This window comes from Sinocyclocheilus grahami, unplaced genomic scaffold, assembly GCF_001515645.1.
Source record: "Sinocyclocheilus grahami isolate Dianchi unplaced genomic scaffold, SAMN03320097.WGS_v1.1 scaffold645.1, whole genome shotgun sequence".
In the NCBI taxonomy this organism is placed as follows: domain Eukaryota; kingdom Metazoa; phylum Chordata; class Actinopteri; order Cypriniformes; family Cyprinidae; genus Sinocyclocheilus; species Sinocyclocheilus grahami.
The window spans coordinates 268,472-295,670 of record NW_015505824.1 but is presented as its reverse complement, the minus strand read 5'-3'; the positions used below and the strand labels follow the sequence as shown (position 1 = coordinate 295,670).

At 35.9% G+C, this 27,199-nt stretch overlaps 2 protein-coding genes across 2 annotated transcripts in view; both read right to left on the bottom strand.

Moving 5' to 3' along the window:
• Positions 1–3,801: 3,801 nt before the first annotated feature.
• Positions 3,802–14,639, bottom strand: LOC107558430 (interleukin-13 receptor subunit alpha-1-like). Its single transcript, XM_016242093.1, has 10 exons — positions 14,326–14,639; positions 13,894–14,024; positions 7,361–7,553; positions 6,437–6,536; positions 6,166–6,335; positions 5,733–5,866; positions 5,309–5,450; positions 4,938–5,037; positions 4,580–4,673; positions 3,802–4,464 (listed from the first exon to the last, which is right to left on the bottom strand). The coding sequence occupies exons 1-10, from the start codon at positions 14,402–14,404 to the stop codon at positions 4,345–4,347; spliced, it is 1,263 nt and encodes a 420-aa protein (XP_016097579.1). The 5' UTR covers positions 14,405–14,639; the 3' UTR covers positions 3,802–4,344.
• A 3,081-nt stretch (positions 14,640–17,720) lies between these two features.
• The window catches only part of dock11 (dedicator of cytokinesis 11), an 82,922-nt gene continuing 73,443 nt past the window's right edge, over positions 17,721–27,199 (bottom strand). Inside the window, exons 49-51 of the mRNA XM_016242060.1 lie at positions 26,823–26,920; positions 26,020–26,158; positions 17,721–18,232 (exon numbers count right to left, since the gene is read on the bottom strand). Coding sequence (XP_016097546.1) covers positions 18,143–18,232; positions 26,020–26,158; positions 26,823–26,920 — 327 coding nt within the window. The 3' untranslated portion in view covers positions 17,721–18,142. The remainder of the gene's footprint in view (positions 18,233–26,019; positions 26,159–26,822; positions 26,921–27,199) is intronic.

Here is a 27,199-nt window from a genome sequence, read left to right as displayed (position 1 = left end):
TCTCTCTCTCTCGCTCTCTCTCTCTCTACCTCCCTCTCTCCCTCCCTCCCTCCCTCCCAATTATTTTTTGAACCGGTTCTTAAAAACGAACGTTCGAAAGAACCGATTCGCTGAACTGAGTCGAACTGCCCATCACTATTTCCTGTTGCCCAGCCCAGTTGAGTTGCCCTCCCTCTCTAGAACTCCACAGCGACGAAAAGAAAAGACCCCGCGGGTGCAAAGAAAAGAAACCTTCTCCTTCATGCGCATCGTACAGACTGTACTCGCATTTTCCCCCTTACTGCCCTGTTGTAAGGAGAAAGACTTTGAGGGGCAAAATGTTGACATAGCATAGCACATAACTGATGGTCACTAGATGTGCTGTAATTTGCTAGTGAAGATGGAACAGATTATCGTTTACTGAACGTATACATATGTTTGTGTGATCTGCCACTTGCTGGACAAAATTCGAACTACAGGACAAAATTCGGACTTGTGACCAAATTACAGGGGATATTAGTTTTGATTGAATGATAACGTTATCATTACAAGCTTCTGATATAGGCAGTTTACTACCCTATATCAAATGGTAATGCTAAATACAATTTTGGCGCATTTGTATTGCCTTATTGATAGATAAATTTGTCATTTTTGGTGGTTTGAAGTATTTAATGCAAATTTAAATATTTGCTATTTAAATAATTTTATTTAAATGTCAGAATCAGATATATCTCTGTCTCAGCACCACTATGTTCAGCAAGATGGACTGTCAGCCAAGAAACACACATTCTTTTAATTAATTACAATTCGAATTGAATTACTAGAAATGTTTTACGGGATTAAAATAAAATTATATGTGCATGCAGTATGTGAGAGGGCTGAGTTAAGAAATATTAGGTGTTAGAATAACAATATATAACATTAATATGACTATACAATTAATTTCACTTAAACTCATTTTAAACATTTAAACTCATTTTAAATTTACAGTGATTGGATATTGAATTTGTAATCAATTAATCAGATTTATAAAATGCTCTTCATTTTTCGGGGTTTATATTTCTTACATTATTCTGTATGCGTTCAGTCAATGCACACAGATAGGAAGCTGCTTAAACTATAACACTCATATCTTCCATACCTACCTAAAACGCCTCGTTCTAACACACCCCCACATATCTACCTCACTATGTGGGAAGATTTGCATAACGCCGCCCAAATGTTCACGCAAAGAAAGAAGGCGTAACTTGTAATCTCGCTGTAGTATTGTTGCCGCTGCCGCCATGTCATGAAGGTACTGTGTGTTTCATTGTGAAAGCAAAACTACTTTGTTTGGTCTTCCAAAAGAGGACGATATCCGCTTTGTCATGCCTGGAGCTGATCCGTGCTGGTCACAGAAGTGATACATCAATTTCACGCTGTGGATCGCCGGATCGTCTTTCACCGTGGACAAAGCGGAGTCCAGCCTGGGGTCGTCACATGTGGTTGCCACAAGCCCACCGGCCGCACCATTCTCAAGCCCGCCGGCCGTTCCTCACTCTAGCCCGCCATGTGTGATGCTGTGTGTTTCGTTGTGAAAGCAAAACTACTTTGTTTGGCCTTCCAAAAGAGGACATGACTAGAAATCAGTGGTTAAGTTATATTTACAACACTGTTCCAGAACAGTTCAACCCAAATATTTAGATGTGTGCAGCGCATTTTGCGAGGATGAGGACTGTTTCCTGTGAGAGCCTACAATGTCTGTCTCTATAAAGTGGGGCAGTTCCAACTTTGCAAGGACAGTCTGGCGCTTCTGACTCACAGCCTGTAAGTACGTTTTTTATATTTAAAGAATTTGCCACTGACGATTCAAACGTGAGTTTTGGGCAGTGTAGAGTAGGGCTTGTTGTTTGTCATTTCTCCGATCACAAATGCAGACATGGTTTTATGTTTACGCGGCGCGATACGCAACACAACGCGTAAAAAGACAGTATAAGTCATTATAATCAGTAATTATGTCCCCACTGGATGCAACAAATGCCTCGTTTGTAATGGGTTTTAATGTTTTTATCTCGTCGCTCTGGCCGGGACAAGGCATCACAGTATGGTAGGGGCGTAACATTTCCGTCCCACGCTTGAGGTATTCGGCCAATCACAACGCACTGGATAGCTGGCCAATCAGAGCACACCTTGCTTTTCAGACCGATGAGCTTTGTAAAAATCGACGCGTTTCAGAAAGGCAGGGCATAGAGGAGAAACAATGTACAGTATGTGGAAAATAATGTGTTTTTTTTACTTTAAACTGCATAAACACATTTCATTACACCAAATACACAAAATAATGTTCTTTTTAGCAACGTCATATGACCCCTTTAAAATTTTATTTATTGTATATATATACAGTGCACAGCATAAATGAGTACGCCCCCTCTGAATAAATATAAAAGATGTATTTTCTTAATGATCACTGACCCTTCTTGGCACTGAGTGTACAAGTTCATGACAAATTTTCACATCTGTGCTGTTTAACTCCTGGACGACCTCCTTAAATGCTCTGGTCTTTAATGGGGAGTTTTGCTCAGCTTGTCTCTACAGAATCTCTCACAGCTGCTCAAGAGTGTTAAGACTGAGTGAAATACATGTCCACTGAAGTATTTTCACCTTGGGAGAATGAATATATTCATTGTCGTGCTGAAAAAATGCCCAATAATGCAGGGAATGAGGGGAGGGTAGCATCTTCTGTTTCTAGTTTTTGTATTACATCACACAGATGTGTGTAAATTCATGCCAGCATTGATAAAGCACAACTCCCTCACACCTTCAGCACTCATTCATCCCTATATAAAAGCTTTACTACCACTGAACTTCACTGTGGGTACCAAGCACTTCTCTTTGTACTCCTCCTCTAGCAACACCAGAACATTTTGGATGCTTTTGGATTGAGACCAGAGAATGGATTCCCAGAAGTCTCTATTTTGTAAATATGGGCCCTGGAAGAGGTTAAATTAGTTTTTTTGCTTTGGCTACAGTAGGTAATTCTAGTGGTGACAACAACCATGCATGGCACTTCTGCAGGCTGCGTCATACTATGTGAGATAAAGTGTCACTCTTTTCATAGCTTTTGCCGGCTCTGAGACACTTGCTATTCCTCTTGTACCATTGTCCTCTTTTATGCTAAGAAACAAGTCACCTGGCAGTTCTCTCCCAAGTGGTTCCACTGCTGCCTGCCAGCATTAAGTCTGAGTATGATTCAGTGGGCTATATAACACTTTAAATTGTCAGGAAATTACTTGTCTTTAAAAGTTTTGGTTCAATATACTTACCTGTTGATCAAAAATAGCCTTAAACCTATACACTTTTTTTTTTGTAACTTTCAGAAGGGTGTACTCATTTTTGCAACACACTATTTTATCACTTTGATAAGAAAATCTTATTTTGCTGAATAATTTTGGCATTCTTCTTTGGTAATTGATCAAGCAGGCTTGTTGGAACATTACATCTCCAAAGAACCTTAACATGTCTTCTAAGTAAAGAGTAATTGCTGAATTTGTTAAGTTTTAGAGGGGGTGTACTCATTTATATAATATCATTTTATGTACAATTTATAAAAACGTGTTTATATTTATTTTTTGAATGTCTGAATATTTGTCATGTGACTTTCTATATTAATTATTTTGTCTATATCCATTTGTTTAGCCACCAGCCAAAGTTGTGAACATACAGTTACATTTAGAGTCAAGAACATTTTTCTTTCTGCAATACAGTAAACCACAATTTTATACATGTAACAATTCACAGTGTGTAGAAAACCTAATTTCTTTAAAGCTTTTTCTTTTTTTTTACAAAATCATTTTTATCACAGTACATGTATTTTGTAAACTATGTGCTAAAACACCCATGAGTCCATAAATGTGGCTGTATAAACAAGCATGGAAAAGTTCAGTAATGGTGTGCAAGAGATCAAAGGTCACAATTTCCATATTCCATGAATCATTTTGGAGTGTTCCTCTATCAAGCTGCATGAAGCTGCTTATGTCGTCTGCTGGCCTCTGGATACACTGAGTGGGTACAGTGCGAGCTTCACATACCAGATAATCAGAGCCAACCAACCTGCCCCAGGAAAGTCTGTTGATTGCTTTTCTTATCTTCACAATACATTCAATGAAAACAAGCCACTGTCGTGCCAGGAAGAGCAGTTTACTAGCAACTGTAATAAGTGAGGTCGAAGTCCATTCAAAAAAGGTATACGGAGCCTGAGTTCATTATTCATCAACAGATGAAACAGACAACAGGAGTTAAATCCTCCTCCTTGCTTAGACATTTTCTCGTCAGTGTAAGTTTTAAGTCCATCCTGATTTACCGGATGTTTTCAGTCATCAGAAATTGTTATACCTGCTTGTGCGTCGTATTTGTCGTGGTTGGTATAAGTGGTGTCTCAGGTTCAAGACTTATCTTGCTTTCTACGATTTCTTCAATAGGGATATACAGTCTGCCATCTGCAGTACTCTGTTGGAATAGATTGAATCAAGAATATTAATTACATTTTTTATTACAGGAGTGTGTGAATGTGAAAGGTTTCTGATTGTGAAACGAATGAATAATGATCGGCTGCACAATTTACCCGTAGATCCTCTGCCGTTCTGATGTTGTTGATGAGCATGTCCTTAAAGATAAGCGTTGGCTCTGGGATTTTCGGGAATATGATGTCTTTATGTCTGAAGGAAGAGAAGTGAATTCCAGGCCTCGGTAATCAATATTCAGTCATATTAAGTTTTTTTTTTTTTTTAATTGCCCATTTTTAACTTCTAACTGAAGACTGATCAGGTTCAATAGCATATGTGATTCACAGGACGTACAAATAGGATATAAAGAAATCGTAAAAATATACAATAACATATGTCATAATGCAATAATATTGTTTCACATTTGTTCTTTTCAAATAGAAGGGCAGAAAAATGAAAATCTAAATCATTCATCACCTTCTGAGCAGCACAAGAGAAACTATCAGGCAACAGGAAACTATGAGCGGGATAATAATGACAGCCAGCAATGCAGGCAAATTTGGATCTCTGTTCTCACCTACGAAACAGCACAAAGAAAAGCATTCAAGTCAACTATCAAAGACCAGAGGAAAGCTCATTTCATTCGCAGGATATGAAGTAATCGTACATAAACTACCATTCAGCAAGATTGTCCTGGAAACTAAAATTTTCTTTTTACTGTTTTACCCTTGTTGCAGGCTTCCTATTGCTTTTCCATAAAATATTAATTACCTTTCTAAAACTTTGACCATCTAAACAAAGTGATTATCATAGTTGAATATGATGCTAATTACTTGACCCAGACGTACCATATTCCACCTCATCACTCAAGTCACTCTTCCCTGCACCACATTTGTATGAGAAGTTGATCTGCACTCTGGCTCTGTACTTGCAGTTTGAGTCATAGTCCATTACATGCTTGCTATTGGCCATGTCCTTTTCTTGTACACTCTATAAACACAACAACAGAAAAATATAGGATTAGAAAATCATAGAATAAAAGAAGCTGGATCTTGTTTACCATGACATTATGCGCTACACTACATGACGCAATAATAGCTCCACCAAGTGGCTTGGTACATACTGCATTGTTTCATTTGACTTTTTTCATTTATTCTATACTCTTAAGCATTAAAGAGGGCAGTTTTATGCATATTTAAAGTTTTAGTGAGAATGAAAATACTTAATAAAGATCTTATACTATTAAATATAAAAATACAGAACATGATTTACCTTATCGCACATGCTGTAAATGTAGTTGTATCTGTAGCACTGAGGTGCAAACTCATCTAAATCTGATACAGTTGTTTGAAAATGGAGAGACTGCCCAAATCTCTGGATTGTAAGTTGAGGTTTGTTTAGTTTCACTGCAAAGGAAGCCCAAAAAGACAATTAATTAGTCAAACAAACAAACAGAGTGGCAACTGACATTAGAAAATGTGAAAAATGTAGCTCAAATTCTCTAATACAGCTATTGCAGTATGCAGTATAGGTTTGCTATGTTTCCTCAAGGTGATCAACTAATAACATTTCTCAAATAATTTGCTGTTGTGAAAATGACAACTCTCAACGTAATGTGCTGTATTTGTGAAAACCGGCTGTTTAACTGCCTTTCAATGCAGGTTTAAAAAAAAGTATATGTTCTATGCAAAAAGTGCATCTTTACCTAAATCTACTGGACGTTCATCCATGAATGTGTTGTTTACAGGTTTGCCCTTATAAGTGCCATTGAACAGGTAGAGCATGTTTGTCATGTGCTTGAGAAATGTATCGTGTATGACGCATTCTCCAATCTTCATCTCATTGCACTTTATTACCGTTTCATTCTGAGGTGACCTAAAACACATACATTTACAACCAATGCATGGATGAAAGGAATATAAACATCAAATGAAAGTGAAATATACACAACAATGCTAAGAAAATCAGTTACGTACCAGTAATAAAAACCAAGGTCTTTGACATCAACATCAGAATGCCAAGTGCACTTCAACCTGTTGTGGGAATACTCACAGCTCCTGTTTTTCACCAGCCTCACTGAAATAAATGTGGAGATTTCAAATCAGTCCTCAAGACTGGAAATTTATGAATATGAAATTAATCTGTGGATTATGTAAGAGGTGAATCTTAATGCTGGAGTTCCTTGACTATGAAAATCAGTGGTTTATTCTTTAAGTCAAAAGAGCTTGATGGGCTATGAAAACTCACTGTAACATTAAGAACTCAAAGAGACTCAGTATGAAACATGACATCACAAAGTTGCATGCACATGAATGCATCAACACATGAACACCTATATTTACATGTCATTGTATGATATCGATTCCGTGATTCAGTTACAGTGAGGCAACAAGGGCAAAGCAGGAAAGACGCTATTATTCCTAAAAACCAGAAAAACTAACAATAAATATAAAAAAAGCTGTTAATCAGCTGCTATTCTGCATAATATTGGTCGAACAATGTTTTATTTTTTTTTCCAGAGCAGGATGGCCGAAACACATGATTTCACAAAATTAAATTTAAAGATGGTAAATAACACCCTTTGAAAAAAGGCTGTTATTGCAGGATTGATGAGTTGAAAACTATATTGTGCTCAATAGCAAACCTGCAGCTCTTAAAAAATAATTGTTATAATATAAACTGTTCATCTTGTGACTTTCTTCTTAGGTAAAATGAAGTAAATACCATAACATGTAATAAAATAAAAATACCTCAATGACTTAAGACTGAATAAACTAATAAACATACTTCTCATGATCATAACTGAGACCACTGCCACCGGATCAATATGGAATGATTAAAAAAGGGATAAAGAACCAAAAAACATTTTACATCAGATAGCTGGCTATCATGCAGAGTACCTGGAGGTGGAGGGATGCTAATGTCCAAAGGTGGACTTTGGTATTTGTTTCCACAGTTTTCAGGGTTCACTGTAACACTGATGCATAGTCCGTTCTCATTGGAGATATTCAGTTTGCAGGTCATGTTTTGGACCCTCCTGGTTTCTGTATTTTTGGCTCCTGACATGTCTTGTTTGGCTCTTTCAGAACAGTCCTGTTGATGACAAAGGATTTGCATGTTAATTATCACTATAAAATACAGTCTGTTTGTACTTGTGTTCATTTTGTGTTACTGTGTGTGTGTGTGCATTACTCCATACTAAGTAAGGATGAGTCACTTGTTTCTAACGAAAACCTCCCATTATTCCTTTCCAAAAAATTTTCACTAAAGCTTTCCCAAGATGATGAAACCATCAAAAATAATTTAAAAATATTCTTTACTAGGCACAAAGATGTAAAATATGTTAATATATTTTAGGGATTGTTTTGTGCATAAATTGAATTACAATGCAAAGCAAGTGGTTACATGCTGAACAAGCAGTGCCTGGAGCTCCAAAAGGAAACACAAGAGCATAAGTAAAGTGGCATGTTGTTAGACAAATGAATATGCATTTTTAATCTCTTTCACTATATAAAGACATTTCTCCACACACACACACACACACACTGGTTTCCATGTTTTATGGGGACTCTACATAGGCGTATTTTTTTAAACTGTACAAACTGTATTTTCTATCCCCTTATCCTAACCCTACACCTTTCTGCATTTTTAGAAATTTCAAAAACGTCATTCTCTATGATTCATAAGCTTGTTTTTCCTAATGGGGACCAAAAAAAAGTCGAGAGGGTTCCTTGAGCTGAAGGGATCCCCCGAATTTGGTGCGGATTCGCAGTGCTGTTACGGAGATATATCCGTTCAAATTTTCAATGGTTTTCCATAGATTTAAGCTCATCCAGGTCGCCAGTAGCAAACAATGGAGCGTGCTCTGCTGGACAAACTAAGTAATTACACCATTTCAAGCATTTTATCGACATTATATGTTCTGTAAAAAATAATTTCATATCGGCGGCATATTCGCCGATACCAATATATCGGCGACAGGCTCAAATCGGCCAATAATATCGGCAAAACGATATATCGGTCGGGCTCTAATATTTAGTTTCATATTATTTTCAATCAACGTAAACTCAGCACACCTGAAACGATTTATTTTTGTTCCATATTATTTAAAAAATTTCAACACAAACACAATCACAAAAAAAGTTGCTAAGAATCCAAACAATAGAGTTCCAGAACTTGCTTTGTTTCCTCTTCCTCTCACTTTGACAAACCTTGTTATTGTGCATAATGTATGATGAGGGTCTTAGACTTAAAAGCTAGTCTAATCTAATGGTATGATTTAAATCAATGTCATATTAAATAACTGGTTTTATTAACAGATTTTCTAATTAAATACAGCCTGTGTCAAACTTTATGATGTCAGTACAACTGGCATTGCTGTTTGCTGACCCGACCGGTTCTCCTAGACGGAAGTGACTTTTCAGAAGTGCTATGTTAAACGCTGAAATTCCCTAAAATGCCACAGGTACCAATAATATCAACCAAAGATCATCCAAATCAGATAATCTGTGTGTAAGTACATGTGTAACATGTAGCTACATAAGTATTTGAACACAATAAGTTTCATACGTGTGCCGGTGAGAACTGTGTAAAGGGAAAAGGGCAAAGAGAGATAAATACACACATAAATTAAAGTAAACACGTGTGATGAGAAAACAACAAACCCAATGTAGACTTTGACTTATGTGGGGAAGAGCTGTAGCAATAAAGTATCAGAAAACGCTAAAGTACATCAGACCTAATTTTGTTTTACTGACTTCAGAAGGACAAAAACACACTATAAACTCCAATTCAGTGTTTGTTCAGGGCTTCTCAGACCTGGTAAATTGCGTGGTTATAGAGAAAAACTGCTGCCTGTACTACACAAAGTGTGCTAGGGTCACTTATACTATGATCTGTTCTGGTTTGACTGGAGTGAAATGTGGGACAACAAAACTATTTTCTTTGTTTCGTTGTTACTGTCATGACAGCATACATCAAATAAAATATTTTAAACAGCATTTATTTTATGCATGCATATGGTTTTTATTGCATAACATTAACTGAGTCCATATGATTAATTGAATTTACTCAATTGTTTAAGGTAAGTGGTTGCAATCAAATAGATTTGATCTACATTTAAATAAACACATTTAGTTCAAATAAAAAACTAAAACCAAAAATAAATTTAGTAAATTGAACAATCTTTTTTTTTTCAGTGTACTTTTTAAACGCTTCTCTGTAAAGTCTTGTCTCCCTTCATCCTCCTGTGTTCTGCCCCAAGGTGTTTTAGAGTGTTTTAAAGGAAAATACATGTGTGCTAGAAAGCTTCTGAACCCTTAAAACGTTCTGTATTTCTACATACATTTTTGACATCCATCTCATGTGATATAAATAATGTGAATAAATAAGTGAAATTATACATTATTAGCAGTCAGGGCCTAATGATTAAGGGGTCGAACTTGTAACCCAAAGGTTGCAGGTTTGAGTCTCGGTACCGGCAGAGATTGTAGGTGGGGGGAGTGAATGTATAGCGCTCTTTGCCTTCAGTATCCGGAGTGACCAACCAGTTGATCATAATAAACAGCAACCTAACATTTCCAATAAGTGTATATGTGACCCTGGACCACAAAACTTAAGTCTCTGGGGTATATTTGTAGCAATAGCCAAAAATACATTGTATGGGTCAAAATTATTGATTTTTCTTTTATGCCAAATATCATTAGGATATTAAGTAAAGATCATGTTCCATGAAAATATTTTGTAAATGTCCTACTGTAAATATATTAAGAACTTCATCTGGACAACTTTAAAGGCGATTTTCTCAGTATTTTGATTTATTTGCAGCCTCAGATTCCAGATTTTCAAATAGTTGTATCTCGGCCAAATATTGTTGATGTATAAATCTCAATTTCAAAAAAATGGACCCTTAGGACTGGTTTTGTGGTCCAGGGTCACATATCATTTCTGCGCATCAGCTCAGAGGAATTCTGGTCCAATCCTCATTAAACACTGCTTAAACTCAGCTACATCATTGGGCTTCTTTAGCTGGAATTGCTCTCCTCAAGACAGCGTTTCTACTGGATTCAAATTTGGCTTCGACTTTCAAATTAATTTCTTATTAAATTATTTAATAGCAGTGTACTATCCCCCAATAGTGCGGGAACTGCTAAACTCACTCAAACTTAGCCTTTAAATGAACTGATACCAAAAGTTCACATACTTATTCCATAAATAATTAAATAATATTTAAAAAATAATAATGATTCAATTACATCTCAAAGTGCTTGATAGGATCTGATCACAGCATATCTCTCTCTCTCTCTCTATATATATATATACAGTATATATATTAGGGCTGGGTAAAAATTCTAATTTTTACGGAACGATATCGATTCTTAAATGCTAAGAAGATTTTCAGTCAAGGTTTTCAGTTAATGGACGGAATGTTAAAGGGCACTCCCCAAACCAATATATCGCAATAAGCATTGTGCTTTGGTACTTTTAATATGAAACAAAGTATCAGATTTCAAATTCTGTCCATTGTATTGCAATATTCAAATAATAAATGCCGTTTTGGCGCTGTTTAATGTGGAGTGACAGATCGCTGTAGCGCCTCAGTTCAGCAGACGCAGCAGCGGGAGGCGCACGTGAACTGATCATCTCCTCCACATTAATACCAGTTTCAGCACAAAATAAACATGACTAAACATCCGAAGGTAAGTTAAAAGAAAGAGTACAACTTTACAATCCGTATCCTGTCTTATGTAATCGCTCAATCAGTGTTTCAGCCGCGCAAAGACATCAATAATGGCTTGTAAACAATGTGTCATGTAGGCCTAACGTCATATTTTACCTCAGAAAAACATATTCGGTGACTATAAACTCTTTAGTCAGATAGAAAATAAACTGCGGAGAGGGGCATTTTGCTAAATATATGCACCAAATAACATATTCATTATACATTTTACTGTTCTTCAATATTTAATTTATGTTTGAATAAATCCATCAAGTTTTATGACAGCCACCATTATGTTTATATAAAAAAACGAATTGAAGTAGAAATATTATTATGTAATTGTAACTTTATTATTTAAAAAACTTAAGTGTAATTTTAACAAATCAGTCAATTTTAACCTTCAATATATAGTAATGTAGTACCAACGGACTCTCATATTTTACAACATTAGTTGATTTTTTTTTCCTTGAGAAAATTTGGTATATACTGTACCAGATATATATACAAAATAGTCGATAGAGTACAACTTTACAATCCGTATCCTGTCTTATGTAATCGCTCAATCAGTGTTTCAGCCGCGCAAAGACATCAATAATGGCTTGTAAACAATGTGTCATGTAGGCCTAACGTCATATTTTACCTCAGAAAAACATATTCGGTGACTATAAACTCTTTAGTCAGATAGAAAATAAACTGCGGAGAGGGGCATTTTGCTAAATATATGCACCAAATAACATATTCATTATACATTTTACTGTTCTTCAATATTTAATTTATGTTTGAATAAATCCATCAAGTTTTATGACAGCCACCATTATGTTTATATAAAAAAACGAATTGAAGTAGAAATATTATTATGTAATTGTAACTTTATTATTTAAAAAACTTAAGTGTAATTTTAACAAATCAGTCAATTTTAACCTTCAATATATAGTAATGTAGTACCAACGGACTCTCATATTTTACAACATTAGTTGATTTTTTTTTCCTTGAGAAAATTTGGTATATACTGTACCAGACATATATACAAAATAGTCGATATTGAATCGAATCGAATTGGTAATCGAATCGAATCGCAAGCTTGTGTCAAAACCCAGCCCTAATATACAGTATATAGGTTATATATATATATATATATGTATCGGGGGCGTAGATTACGCGGGGGACGTGTCCCCCCCCCACTTTTAATATCAAGTAAATTCGTCCCCCGCACTTTTTTCTAAATTCCTAATATGGACAAAGGCGTTCAGCTATCGCTGTATGAAAACAGTTTTCAGAAAAACAGAAACGTTTGGAAACATGAAGACTTTAAACATACGAGTGCGACAATATGGTTTATTTGTATTTGTCAAGTCATCTCCAGGTAATAAATAAAGTATATGAACAATGCAGTGCTAACTGACATAGCATTTATTACAGTATTGAAACTATTCTGCCTTGTTATGTGATAAAAAAAGTGTTTGTAGTATATAAGCAAATCATTATTATTGGTTATTGTCCAGCAGTTATCTGATTTCTAAGCCAATTAAAAGCTAGAAGTGAGAGAAAAATTAAAGTTGCCTTTACACTATATAACATTTCTGTCCCCCTCACTTCTGAAATGATGGCTACGTATGTATGTATGTATGTATATAGAAATATAACACATTTTTAAGAGTTCACAGACTTTCTAGTATCCCAGCGGAAATACTTCATTAAAGGGGTCATATGATGCTGCTAAAAAGAACATTATTTTGTGTATTTGGTGTAATGAAATGTGTTTATGCGGTTTAAAGTTAAAAAACCACATTATTTTCCACATACTGTACATTATTGTTTCTCCTCTATGCCCCGCCTTTTTGAAACACGTCGATTTTTACAAAGCTCATCGGTCTGAAAAGCGAGGTGTGCTGTGATTGGCCAGCTATCCAGTGCGTTATGATTGGCCGAATTCCTCAAGCGTGAGACGGAAATGTTACGCCCCTCACCATATTATGATGTCGTGTCCGGCCGAAGCAACGAGACATAAACATTAAAACCCATTATAAACGAGGCATTTGCACTTTTTACGCATTGCATTGCATCGCGCCGCGTAAACATAAAAGTCTGTCTGCATTTGTGATCGGAGAAACGACAAACAACAAGTGCTACTCCACACTGCCCAAAACTCGCATTTGAATCATCAGTGGCAACGAAAAACACAGCGGCCTAGCGTGAGGGGAAGCCCCGGCTTAGCGTGCGCTGAGGCAGCGATAGAGTGAGCTGAGGAGGGCTGGACTCCGCTTCGTCCACAGTGAAAGTTGATGTATTTCCTCTGCGACCAGCACGGATCAGCTCTAGGCATGACGAAGCGGATATCGTCCTCTTTTGGAAGACCAAACAAAGTAGTTTCGTTTCACAACGAAACACAGTGTCTTCAGGACATGACTGCAGCATCAACAATACTACAGTGAGAATAAAAGTTACGCCTTCTTTCTTTGCGTGAACATTTGGGCGGCGTTATGCAAATCTTCCCACATAGTGATGTAGATATGTGGGGGGGTGTTAGAACGAGCCGTTCTAGGTAGGTGTGGCTGACTCTGAACTTTTATAAACAATATCTCTTTGGTTTTGAAACTTTAGTGTTTGCAACTTTACAGATCTTCTTTACGCACCAAGAGTTCGTAACACTCCGAAGAGAAAGGAAAAATTGAAATCGCATCATATGACCCCTTTAATAAAAAATAGCTGACACACCTGAGAATGGTGCGCGTTCACCGTGTAGTTCACTTTGCAATCTGGCTCCAGATCCTTCGGCTTTTCCCATGTAAGATTAAGTGTGAAAGGTGTTTCCCATTTGAAGGTTAGGTTCCTGGGTGGAGGGAGCTCTGTGGGGTTCAAGAGGAGAGGAACAAGGTTATGAAGACCGTAGGAGAAAGGAGAGAAACATAAAACAAAAACAGCCTTCAACAAAAGTAGTAGCGGTAGCCTACTAACATTCTGTTGTTTGTAGTAGTAACTTAATAAACTACTACGGGGAGCAAGTTGAGACAAGAATTAGGTTTAGTCGTAACACACTGGTGGGCGTTCTTCAGGAGAAGGTCTCTGACGTCACAGGTTTCGGGAATTATACAGGATATCCCGCACGCGCTGTCATAGGAAAACTTCAACAAACAGCAGTAAACCCACCTGACGCGCCTTCAACTCCGACGAACATGAGTGAGAGAGAGAAGCATATAACTAAGGAGATATCCCAAACGCGAAACATCCTGTTGAAGGTTTTATCGGATGTTCTGTGTAAAATCCAATGTGAAGTCCCGTAATCCTGTGCTGATGTACTCAAAAACGCGATGTTTTTCCTTTTTTCCTTTACTTTTTAAGTGGTTGTACTCGTGCTCGACACAATAATTCAGCAGTACATAGACGATCGACGCGTCCGTCAGCCTCGAGCTCAAAGCCAGAGTGACTGAGCTTGTTGCACACAGTGACAGTGTCAGACTGCAGTGGGTGGAGTGTGTGAACTCACTCACTTTCACTCACTCACTCTCACTCACTCACTCACATGCTCTCCATGGATTAAAGAGAACCAATTATGATACAGTAAGAATCACTGTATTAAAAAAATATATAAATCAATTCATTAATTACTCCAAAACACAATGCAATGCAGTGTAAAATACAAAATACAGGTAAAACATCTGTACAAAAAATAAATAAATACGGTAAATTCCTAAAGATAGGCTACATATTTATAATACATAGGCCTACATACATAATTACGTATGTACACAATAGACAAACCAGACAAATATGTAGTAGGCCTATGCTAAATAGCATTTTCCAGGGAATGAAATATGCCAATTTGCATATGTTAGAAAGACAATAACGGGAATAAAGATGTATTCATTTATTGGCACTTTAATACATTCCTGTTAGAATGAAACACTGCCGATTGTTAAAATGAAGGCATTCATTTGAATATAAAGAAGCTAGCCAATTTATTTATACGTTTATAAAAGTGGAAACTTCACATCAACCACAACAGAAAAGTAATTCATTAATAATTGAACTTTCATAACATTGATCAACAAACATGTTTTTGTCATCAACATGTGTTGTTTTTCTTTGTCCTACACAACATTTGTAGGCCCAGCAATTTTTTTTCTTGTACAAATCAGTACAGATTCAACAACTGCAACTCTTCCACTGCCTAAAACATCAAGACTAGACTGTTATGAAGCAGACATCATGATGGATTAGTCATGTTATCCATTAAACTGCAATAACCAGTTACATGTCAGATCAGATACTCACAGTAAAACCTTCCATAAGTGTAAGACTACTATATTAATCATCCCCAGTGTCCCTCAGGCAACAAAACGGATTGTGGACACCTTGGAAAAATTATATGGATATGAATTTTAAAAATGCATCTTTAATGTTTCTAATGCAAAGGTAATACATTCTCACAGGAGTAAAGGATCAAATCTGAAACCTGTTTTACAGACAAGGGTCACAGATTTGATCTAACGTGTTTTTTGCAAGTATTTTCCCACAATTTGTGTGTGTGTGGAAAATAGACACGTCTTGGGAAAGCAGTATTTTTCCAAAAGAGCTCAGAATAAACATTACCAAAGACTTTTTTTAAATTTTTTTTTTTAGAAATATTTACTTTATCTTATGAATTACAAATCACAGAGGGGGAAAAAAAACATTCATACATTATATGCTGACAAAACGTGAAGGAAATTATGAAACTAATCTTCGGAAACAGCAGCTTGTCTCACACTATCATCTTTAAAGCAAATTCAGTGTCCATTGCTGATCAGATGATTTTATTACTAGACCAGAAAATGCAGAACTTTTTACGATGATAACTGCTTGCAAATACTACTTTGTCAATACTGCATACATTTCCATGCACGCGCTCACGCACACACACACACACACACACACAGAATTTACAACAAATGGACAACTTCCTATATAAATCCACACACCCTCTGTTTGCAATTTGCATATTCAGTGCAGAAAGGTCTAATGAGTAGGCCTACTAACAGCATTTTTGAGCATAAATCATCCCTTGATAGGCTGTACTGGCTGTAACCATGGGCAGTTACTATGGACCAGCCCAACAAAAAACAAATGTTTACAATGGGAATCACAAAAATCTGCTTAAACTGAATATCAATATGCTGTTACATTCTGCAGTATATCATTCCTGCCGACAAAGTCAGCTGTTCTCTACCATCTGGGGTATGCATTCATTTTAAAAATGCTTTACATATATATATTTATATAGTATCATTGCAAGTCCAGCCTATTTCGATTTCCCTGAATGACAGAAATTATGCACAATGATCTTAGTTCATTCTTACAAACGTGCAGCCAGTCAGTAACCACCGCAGTGATGTGTACTACTGAAAATAGGGAAGAGGGATGGTGTGATTTGACCACATACAGTAGTTTAAATTATTCTTTTCGGCAGTAGACAACCATGTTTCTTCCAAACTACGCAACATGTAGTTTGCACCAAGCATCAACCAGAAATTAGGGAAAAGTCAACAAAATAATATTATAATCATGATTTTGTTCAGTAAAAATGTCAATAATTCAAACTTTTATTGTACCATTGTTTTCACCATTTAAAAAAAATATAAAACAAAATAAATAAAAAAATGTACCTCCCATATACTTTTCTAGCTTTAAATGAAAGTTTGTAATGTTATTTTTCATCTCGAAAGCTAGTTGGCTTAATTTTTATCTTATAACCAAGTCATTTTCAGAAGATACTGTACATAGAGAAAATGAATGGCAAAAATACTTTCAGAACCAAGGCCTATGAAAATGTGGGCGTTTACTTATTTTACTTTTATTTTTACAATTGTGAATTTAATAATTCGGTACAATGATTAAGTTATGAGCTTTATAATCACCTGTCATTTTCAGGAAATAAAACGGTCAATGTAAAACTAATTTAATATGGAAACATTAGGCATATAGTATAAACTGTCTAGTTGATCTTTGGTGTGTTGGGTGCTCTACACTGCACGTTTTGTTTCCAGTGGCATCCCTGCAGTTTAAAATAGACAGATTGGCTGAGATGCAAAACAGATTGTACATCACAGAGAAAATGTACTGTCAAAATGTAATAGCATTGGTAACAAATTTTACTTAAATGTGACATATTTCATAGAATACAAGAACAAAGAAAACTGGATTTTATACATCGATAACTGGATCATGAAAAGTGGTCATAGAGATGATTGGATACATGGTCTATAAAAAAAGCCCAATTCCATCACATAAAGAAAAATCTTTGGTAAATCATAAATATGACATGAAAAGATGATGCTATTTATACAAAATAGTCAAATTATACCATACTAAGACATAACTATTAGATAAACAAAGTTTAAATTATGAGATAAAATGATAATTATGACAAACACTTCAAATGTTTGACTATTTATCACATATTAGGACTATGTCCAAATTTTGACTTTTTATTTCATAATTTCAACTTTTTTGTCAGTTTCAACTTAATGTCATTTTTTACTTTTATCTCACAATAATGACTTGTGTCATAATTGACATTTTATATCATCAAAATGACTTGGCATATTATAATTTTGACTTATGTCATAATTATGATTTAAGAAAACATGACTTTTTTTCTTATCTGGTGGAAATAATGGTAAGTGAGTAGGAGTTGAAAAATAAGGCGGCCTAAAAGCAACAATGCTGCAAACATGATAAGACCAGGAATGTGAATTAAGAAAATAAATTGGGTCAATTTGGACTTCATGATGGCTTTAAAATGAACTGTAAAAGCAATATGTACACAAACTTGCTGTACACAATAAGTAAAAAAAAACATGGCACGGAAAATGCTGGCATTCTCGTAGCCTGAAGAGATGCTTGATGAAGGCCTAGAATCTTGATTTGTACATTCAGTTGTGAGGACAGCTGATAATCCAGAACAATCAGGAGCAACCGTCAGGTTCTAGCTCAGGTCAGTGGAGGTTCCACTGATAGCACTGAACACGTGAAGAGAGTTCTGCAGCAGGGAACGCATCATATCCTCCTGGAAGATCTGAGGGGTGGCAGATGAAAACAGGATAAGGATTTCGGAATGAAATGGGAGCTTTGGAGTCATGTTATTAGCTGATAACAGAATATCATTTTAGGATATAGCAACTGCATGCACAAATATTTCAAAGAAAAGAAGACAAATACTTTTGTGCAACAAAAGTGGTTACCTAAAACTCAATCTATAGGACACGGCAGCATAATGAAGAAAAACAGAGACACATTAGAAGCAGAAGTAGGACAGCATTACATTCACAATAACACCTCAAACAAAGAGAAGAAAAATAGCACTTTACAACCGATTACTTGGGTTTAAATTCCTAAGTACTTGTTTTAACCAGTGACCTACAAACTTTGAAACAAATTACCACATACTCACTTCCAATAGCAGTTCAGTTTTTAATAATCATGATGACACAGTAAGCCATAGTTACAGAGACAAACACTCGCTTGCTGCAATTCTGCTGGTGGAAACTACTGTGTGTTTAGACTAGGAACTAATCTATTTCCAAATGTCTTCATAGAATTTTATCCGGTCTTGACAGAAGATGAGCGCTGTGTTGAAAGTACAAGTGTTTCCAAGAGCTCTGACATGCACTTAAAATAATGTGATTGTAATCTGATGATGATGATTTGTGTGAGAGAGAAAGTACATTCACATACAGGAGACGAGAACTGCAGAGTTCATCGCATTAAAATTCATATGTATTAGGGATGTGCCAACCAGGTATCAGCTCCAATACTGCCATTCTTTGCCTGATCGGGTATTGGTCAGACAGGGCCGATCCAAATCCGATATTGTGCATACTATTGTGTGTTACTGTTAAGCCGCACGACAGGCATAAAAGCATTATAAAGCACAATAACGTTTTTGTGAACTATATTCCAAGTCTTCTGAAGTTTATCGTTGCTTCTAAATCATGTTACTTGCTACCGGGTGTCTGTTAGAACAAAACATGGGAGTATAAAAGACTAGTTTTTATCGCACACAGTAACTGAAATTTAAAACTGTTAAAAGAAAAGGCTAAAACTGTTGCACAGATATTATACACTATACACATCAATATCTCTTCCCTTTGAACTTTTTAATGTGAAGCGCTGGCTACCTGATGTATTTAAAATAAATGTCTTTTAATTTTTTTGTATTTATTTCTATATAAATATACTGTTTTTCAAGAATGGATTTTATGACAATGCAAATAGCAATGTGTAACATTTGACCAGATTTAGTGCTACACTTTTATTTGTTCCCCCCTAAATAATGTTTTTTCACTAAATCCTAAATATTTGGATTTATAAAATTATACCGCACTGATTTTTCTAGAATAACTTCTGCAGCTGAATTATCCACTAACCTAGTTTATAATATACTTTTGTCATAGATTATGTACATATCTTTTTTCATATTTTTATTTTACTTTTCTTTATAATGAAGTAGTCTGTATTCAGTAGATTGTGAAAGAGTGATTATCAGTTCCACACATAGAGATATAGAAATTCTACATTGGTTTAAAAGAAAAAAAAGAACACAAAACAACTGCACTGGTATCGGATCGGTATCAGCCAATATTGAACCACAGGTATCGGAATCGCTATCAGTAGGGCTGTGTATCACCAGCAAAGTCACGATATGATACGTATCACAATACAGAGGCCACGGTATGATACGTATCACGATACAGGACTGCACTGAATTTCACCTCAGCAGAATTTGGTAAAACAGCTGTTTACTGCATACTATAGGGCCATTGCTAACTATTGGCAGAGCAGGCAGTTGACCTCTGCATTATGAAGGGCCTCCATAACTGTACCACAGTACAATATAGGTAATGGCATATGTTTCATGTTTACATTGGGCACTCCCCACCAGGTACACTATTCTGATTGTTTGCATCTTGTTTTTAAGCCCATAAATAATAAAGAACTCGTTCAAATAAATTTATATTGTAATGTACTCATTCTAATATATTAAAATCATCTTAACATTGCTGGTAGGTTATCATTGCACAAATCAACACACTCTCTAAGTTTAAAAAATAACAATTAGAAGAGTTCTAAACTAATGCGCTGTCTTCACTGTAGCTCACTCACACACGTTCTAGTCACTATATCACGCTGCGTGCGCACACAGACATTCTTTCTTAACGCTCAGACAAACTTTTTAGTGCTGCCCCGCGATTTTATCAATAAAACAGCTTAATCGCTGAAGAGCTACATTATCTTTCTCAAAACGGAGCTGGTAACATCGTCGTTTCTAAAGCAATTAAAGCCACAGCTTCACTGTTAATAGAGAAACACGGCAAAACGGTGGTAATTCATACATACACAGCCTCTCTCTCTTTCTCGTAAACGAACACTTGATGAATTACACTTTTCTGAGAATAGAATATCGAAGTGGAGATCGCTAAACTGCAAGCTAGCCGGTGTTTTCAGAAAGCAAGCGCGTTTATCCACAGTGGAGAGAGAGTGTACGTGCACATGGCTGCCAGGTTGACAAAGATAAGTAACACACTTAGCAGATATTTACGTATTGCGCAAGTGTGAAGCTCTGTTTCGGGGATTACGTCTCTTTATATCAGGCAACCCCGGTTGTGTTCCTCTGCGGACAGATTAAACTTTGTTGTAGCCTATATATTATGCTCCATTCGTTATTTTTTTTTAGAAACCTTGCACTTTTCTACTCCATTTTAAACGGTGTTCTTGTATTCAAATTAAGTGCGGTCCACTGCTGCGCACGTGCCACAATATCGATACAGAGACAGCTGTATCATACTCGTATCGTCTCTGTGACGATACATCGTCGTATCGAACACAGCACTAGCTATCAGAGGCAAAAAAGGCGGATCAGAGCATCCCTAATATGTAAAACTGCCTAAGGATTATATTGTATTGTATGATCTGCATACAATTAATATTGTGCCTTTAAACTGTTTTTACTGTAAATACTAACAACTGTCAAATAAAACACATTTTCTGACTTAAGCTTAATTTCTGACTTGAGCATTTTCAATGGTTTCAAGCTAATTCTAGCCTACTTAAAAATTAAGTACCTGCATCTTGTTAACTTCACCTAAATGGTTAAATTCACTGGTCAAGAAGACTAAATCAGATTAACATAATGACACATGTACTTCTAGGGAAAAAGACTAAAATAGATTAAGCTTAACCAAGCCAGTGTTTAGCTAGCCTAGTTTTTACTATGTTCACTTTATCACTATAAAACCATAAAATCTTAAACCATACAGTAAATTAGAATTTTAAAAATTGTCTGAAAATTCAATCCACTCTTCAATGGTTAATAACCAAGATTACAATGTTTTTTGTGTGTTTTAGACATATAATATGACTGCTCTTAGGATTAAACTGTAAATGAAGAAATAAATATGTGATGGCAAATAATTAAATGGAACTTGTCAAACCGGTCCTTAGTCAAGGTTTGCAAAGCAAAGATATGGGGCTTTGTGCTTCTAAAGAAAACCAGCAAAGTGCATTGATGCTTTGATAACAAGTGCTAACAGTCTGTGATGTGCACAAAAAATTTAATGGAGTTGTCAATTAATTAAACTTTATTAAATAAGTTACATTTTAAATCAATTCCATAAAATGATTAATAAATCAAAGTATATATATTGCAAGCCCCCAAATGAAGGTAATTTAAAAATATCACTGTGGCAGATGGGTAAATCATTAAAAATTAACAATGGTCTTTAATGTAGATGTCAATAATTCACACTAAGTTGACACATTCAATTAGAAACCATGGTAATCTGCATTTCCATTTTTTCAGTCTATAAGACAAGTGTCAAATCACAAGAGTAAATACAGAAAAAACTGTTATTCTTAGTAAACAAAAACAACACCAAAGTGAAAAGTATTTTGAATCTTTCACTCTCAAACTCTTCCTTCAAGTGTGTCTTCTCAGGACACAATCACTCCAGGATAACTGAGCGTGCAAGACAAACCAGATCAAACCTGTTGTCCTTTCACTGTACCAAATAACAAACCTGTCTGCCAATCACTGACTTAAAGTCATAAGAGGAACAAAATGAAACCTTAAAGGTTCTAAATAATAATTTCTAAAGCAGTGAAAACATGAAGTACATTTTTTTTGTTTATTTGTTTTTAACTGAGGGAAATGGCCAGTTAGCCCATTTCCTGGAGTCTACATGGACAAGAGTATAGACAGATGTAATCCTAATTCAGTCTGTAATTGCTACAAACTTATTGCAACCGCAAAAACCATCAAAACCATTACACAGGGTCCAAAGTTAAAACTGGCCAAGCAAACAAATGCTAGCAAAAACTGCCATTAACATGTGAATGACGACCTTTAAATCTTTTAGGAAGTGCATCATAATGCACAGTGCAGATCAAATCAGACATAAACGAAAACAGTGAAAGCAATCAAAGAGAAAAGGTTTTCAGATTGTTCAGATTTTCACACACATCTTCAGGCAGCAAAACGTTTTTTGTCTTTTTTGTCAAACAACTTTATTAACATGTGAATGACGACCTTTAAATCTTTTAGGAAGTGCATCATAATGCACAGTGCAGATCAAATCAGACATAAACGAAAACAGTGAAAGCAATCAAAGAGAAAAGGTTTTCAGATTGTTCAGATTTTCACAACTTTCATAACTTGGTGTGGCAATACATTTCTGGGGTTTAGGTACCGAAACAAAAAATGAGAAACAAAATCATGATGGGTCAACATTTTTATGAGAAGTGGCATTTCACAGAGAGACCATCACAGGATATCCATTTCATGAACACCAGATTCAAGGACTTTTTAAAGCACCTTTTTTTTTATATCAAGCACCTATCAAATTCACACCCCAGCATTCGTACCATCATGAAAGATCTTACAGAACTTAACATTTCACTTACACTTAACATTTACATTTTTAGAGTAATAATGATATTTTGAATGTGTAGGTTTCATAAATTTAGACCGTTTTGAGTCTTGTTCAAAGGAAGTTAATGAAATCCATTGAAGTCAATACTGGTAATATTCAAATACAATTTCTCAAATATTGATAAAAACATATTTTCTTGCATCAAACTGGTTTTTGCTGTAGTTCTTGTACAAGATTTAAATTTTAAAGAATTTCAAAAAATTTTAAATGAATAAAACGAGGTTAAATGTTGTAATAACACGGTAAAACCTGTTAACATTAAAAATGTGCACATTCACTAAATAGGGAGACGTTACTCATTAATAAATAACCTCAAGTCAAAATTATTTTGTAAATCACTTTTTATTGTAAATCCCATTTTTTCATCTTTGACCTAGAGGAATGCAGCTGCTCAAAACTTCAATATTTTTTGAAAATATTTCATGAACATTTTAAACCTTGTACAGGTGCACTTTCCTGGCATTGGGTCTGTTAATTAACACTGCTTCTCCATAGGTTCATGAAAGGCTGCGCTAGAGGGCTGCATTGGGATTGGGATCCCGCGGGACGCAAATCTCACGGAAGCGGACGGTTTTACCTTTACTCTGGGCGGGAATGGGCAGTCAAAAAAAATGTAGCGCAGGTCCCGCCAATCCACAGTCCCGCGATTTGGCCCATATAAGAATAATGGAGATACATGTGTTTACACGGTGTTTGGTTGTACACCGATTACATTACTTGCCCACCGCGTCACCGCCCCTACTGTCGTTTTGCTTTTTTTGCAGAGTTACCAGGTCTGCGTGACAAAACTAAACCATGCCAGTCAAAAACAGCCCAAAACAGCGCACTGACCATATCCCAATATCAAAACTCAAAATATGTAATTTCCATACCTAAAATATTAGTTATGTACACTGATCAAAAAAAAAAAACCTTCCTTCCTACCAGTGGCCCTCCTTCACAAAACTTAACATCTAGCACAGTTTTATCATATGTAGCATGCAAAATGTTTCAATAAGGATTTCAGTCAAAAGCAATTTATGCAGTATTTCAAACCTTTAACCCACAGGGAAATAAACCCATGGCAACGGTTTAAAAGTAGCCCAATTCCATGGAAAAAACAAGGAGTTGACAACCCTTCATCCATACACGAGCTGCAGGAGTCAGATTTGACTGATCACGGGTCGAGAGAGATGACTGACAATGCTGGAGGATTTGCTGCTCGTCAGATCCTGAGCTTATTGACAAATATCTGATCTTGTAAGATGTGCTCCCTTTACACAGAGCACGATTGATCACGAAATAGAAAGTGAGAATAGACAGCGAGTGTTCATTCAAATGCGATTTGAATACCCCGCATATTGATAGCGGCTCGCTGATGTGTGAAAATTATATACAATATTAGAATGTTTATGGTAACTGGACACACACGTTGCGGGAGCGGGCAGTAATGGTCAGAAATTCAGCGGGAGCAGGCTTTAGAAAACAGTCCCGCACAGGGCTCTAGGCAGCACATCAACACACATGCTAGGTTTTATTTCGCGCTATCCCACAGAGCACGATTGATCACGAAATAGAAAGTGAGAATAGACAGCGAGTGTTCATTCAAATGCGATTTGAATACCCCGCATATTGATAGCGGCTCGCTGATGTGCAAAAATTACATACAATATTAGAATGTTTATGGTAGCTGGACACACACGTTGCGGGAGCGGGCAGTAATGGTCAGAAATTCAGCGGGAGCAGGCTTTAGAAAACAGTCCCGCACAGGGCTCTAGGCAGCACATCAACACACATGCTAGGTTTTATTTCGCGCTATCCAATCTCCACCCCCAATCATTAGTGCTGTCTTTTGACAGCACATATAGGACCATTTTTGAAATAGCACCATAAACAATTTATTTCAAATTTAATTCAAGCACTTTCAAGAAGCGTGGGAACCCTGCCATCAGATTTGTATCAATGACATGCAGTTCAATCTGAAAACCAAAGGGAAAGCATCTAATATTACACAGACGTCACCGCTGCCAATTAGATGGCACCAATCAATGTAGGATTTTAAATCTTTAAGTTGATCTTAAAGTTTCAACAAACATCAAAAACAAAAAAGCACACCAAATGATCTAGATTCTAGAAAGCATTTGAATGGAGTATGTATGCTAAGCAGTTTGGGCTGAACAGGTTTATTTTAGTTAGTTCTTTCAGGATTATAGCGTGGGGGAACTATGACGTCAGATATGTTATTCCATGCTTTTAATCCTTCGAGATTTTCCAATGGGGTTTTTCAATTTATGAGTAAAATAAAGCCTGTGTAAACATAACTTGACGAATCTTTGGCGTTTTGTTCTACAACGTAAATTACACACATCCATACCCAAAACACAAATTTTGAAGCAGTTATGTTCATTTTTGAAAATTTATGTTTTTAATAAGTAACTACAGTAGATAAAAACTGGACTGTGAGTGTGTGTAATTTACATTGTAGAAGAAAACGTAAAAGTATCGTCAAGATTTGTTTACCACAGGCTTTATTCTACTCATAAATTGAAAAACCCCATAGGAAAATCTCAAAGGAACCCGCTTGGAATTACACTTCCAGGTTCAGACGTCATAGTTCCTCCACTCTATTGTAGTAGTATTTTAGGTACTATTTTTTTATTATTATTTTTTTGTTGATATTTTGAATTTTATTAAAATAAAATAATAACTAAGATAGATAGATAGATTTCAGTTCAAGTTTATTTTATTTCAAGTAACAAATATTGTCTTATGGTTTTAGTCTTAGTTAACTATAATAACCCCGTGGCTGAATTAATTTGTTGTATAGAAGTAGAAAGAAGTACAAGAACTATAAATGTTGCAAGAACTATAAAAATGGAAATGACCAAACAAATACCTGCTCGTGGATGATATCAGAAAGTTCTTTCACCATGCTTTTGAAGTTAGTCTTTAGTCCCTCATGATATTCGTACTGATCCTCCTTAATGAGTCTCTCATTAATCTCCAGAGCCATACTGCATGCATTGACAAATTGCCTGCAACAAATATAACCAAACGTTTAAGCATAACAGAAACAATATAATAATCTAAACAATAAAAAAAGTAGCAAAAAATATTTTGTTATTTTTGCTAACATGTTATTTTTAGCTAGTAGTTAAATGCAAAAGATTTGTCTGATTTAATTTGACAATTTTATAGGGTGGAAAATGGACTTGTATTTAAAAAAGAGAGAAAAAAACAAAACAAACTGTAACAAAAATGTTGACGAGAGTGCTATAAACAAATTCCATTTACAAGAATAAGATGTCCTGGTATGATAACTAATACATTCCTGCAACATGGCAAGTTGATACATGCTACTGAATAAACCGGGCCTGCAGTTGGTTGCTTCCTGAACATGGCTAACTTCAGCTTCAGCTATTTTTAATAGAGTTACCATTCTCTTGAAATTAAAGTTCTCAAGAAGCTTAAAGACTTTACCAGATGAGCCAATTGTGTGTCTAGACAAAATCTCAATTACAAATATTCGTATAGATCTTTCACATACATCCAACTACAGAAACCATGTATCTATGTGTGTAACTGTTGTTTTACCAAACCATGCCTTTCCTTGTTATGTAGCCACATACTGTAGTTATCTGTTCCCTTTCTAAGTTCAACAAACTGCAAAAGTAATACCTGCATCTGAACACCACATACCTGAATATTTCCTTGAGCTCCTTTACTTTCTTACTGGACTGACCAGATTTAGATTCATCAAGGAAAGCTCGGGCATAAGCCATCGGACCCGCATTCACCTATAAGCCCAAAAACGGTATAAGATGCATGAAATGATTGCCTGCAAATCGCCATCAATGAAAAGACCGCTCAGTACACTCAAAATGTGGTCACATTATAACAAAACTGCCAAAAATAGTCATTACAATTTTTTTTCCTGTTACAGGCTAACAGGAATTTAGTTTTGCATTAAGGGAATTTTGAGAAGGGTATAACTGCAGCCTGGAGATCTCCAAATGGGGGCGGGAACTCCAAAACGGGGTGGGAGCTCCAAAATAGGGCGTGGCTTCCTCCCATTG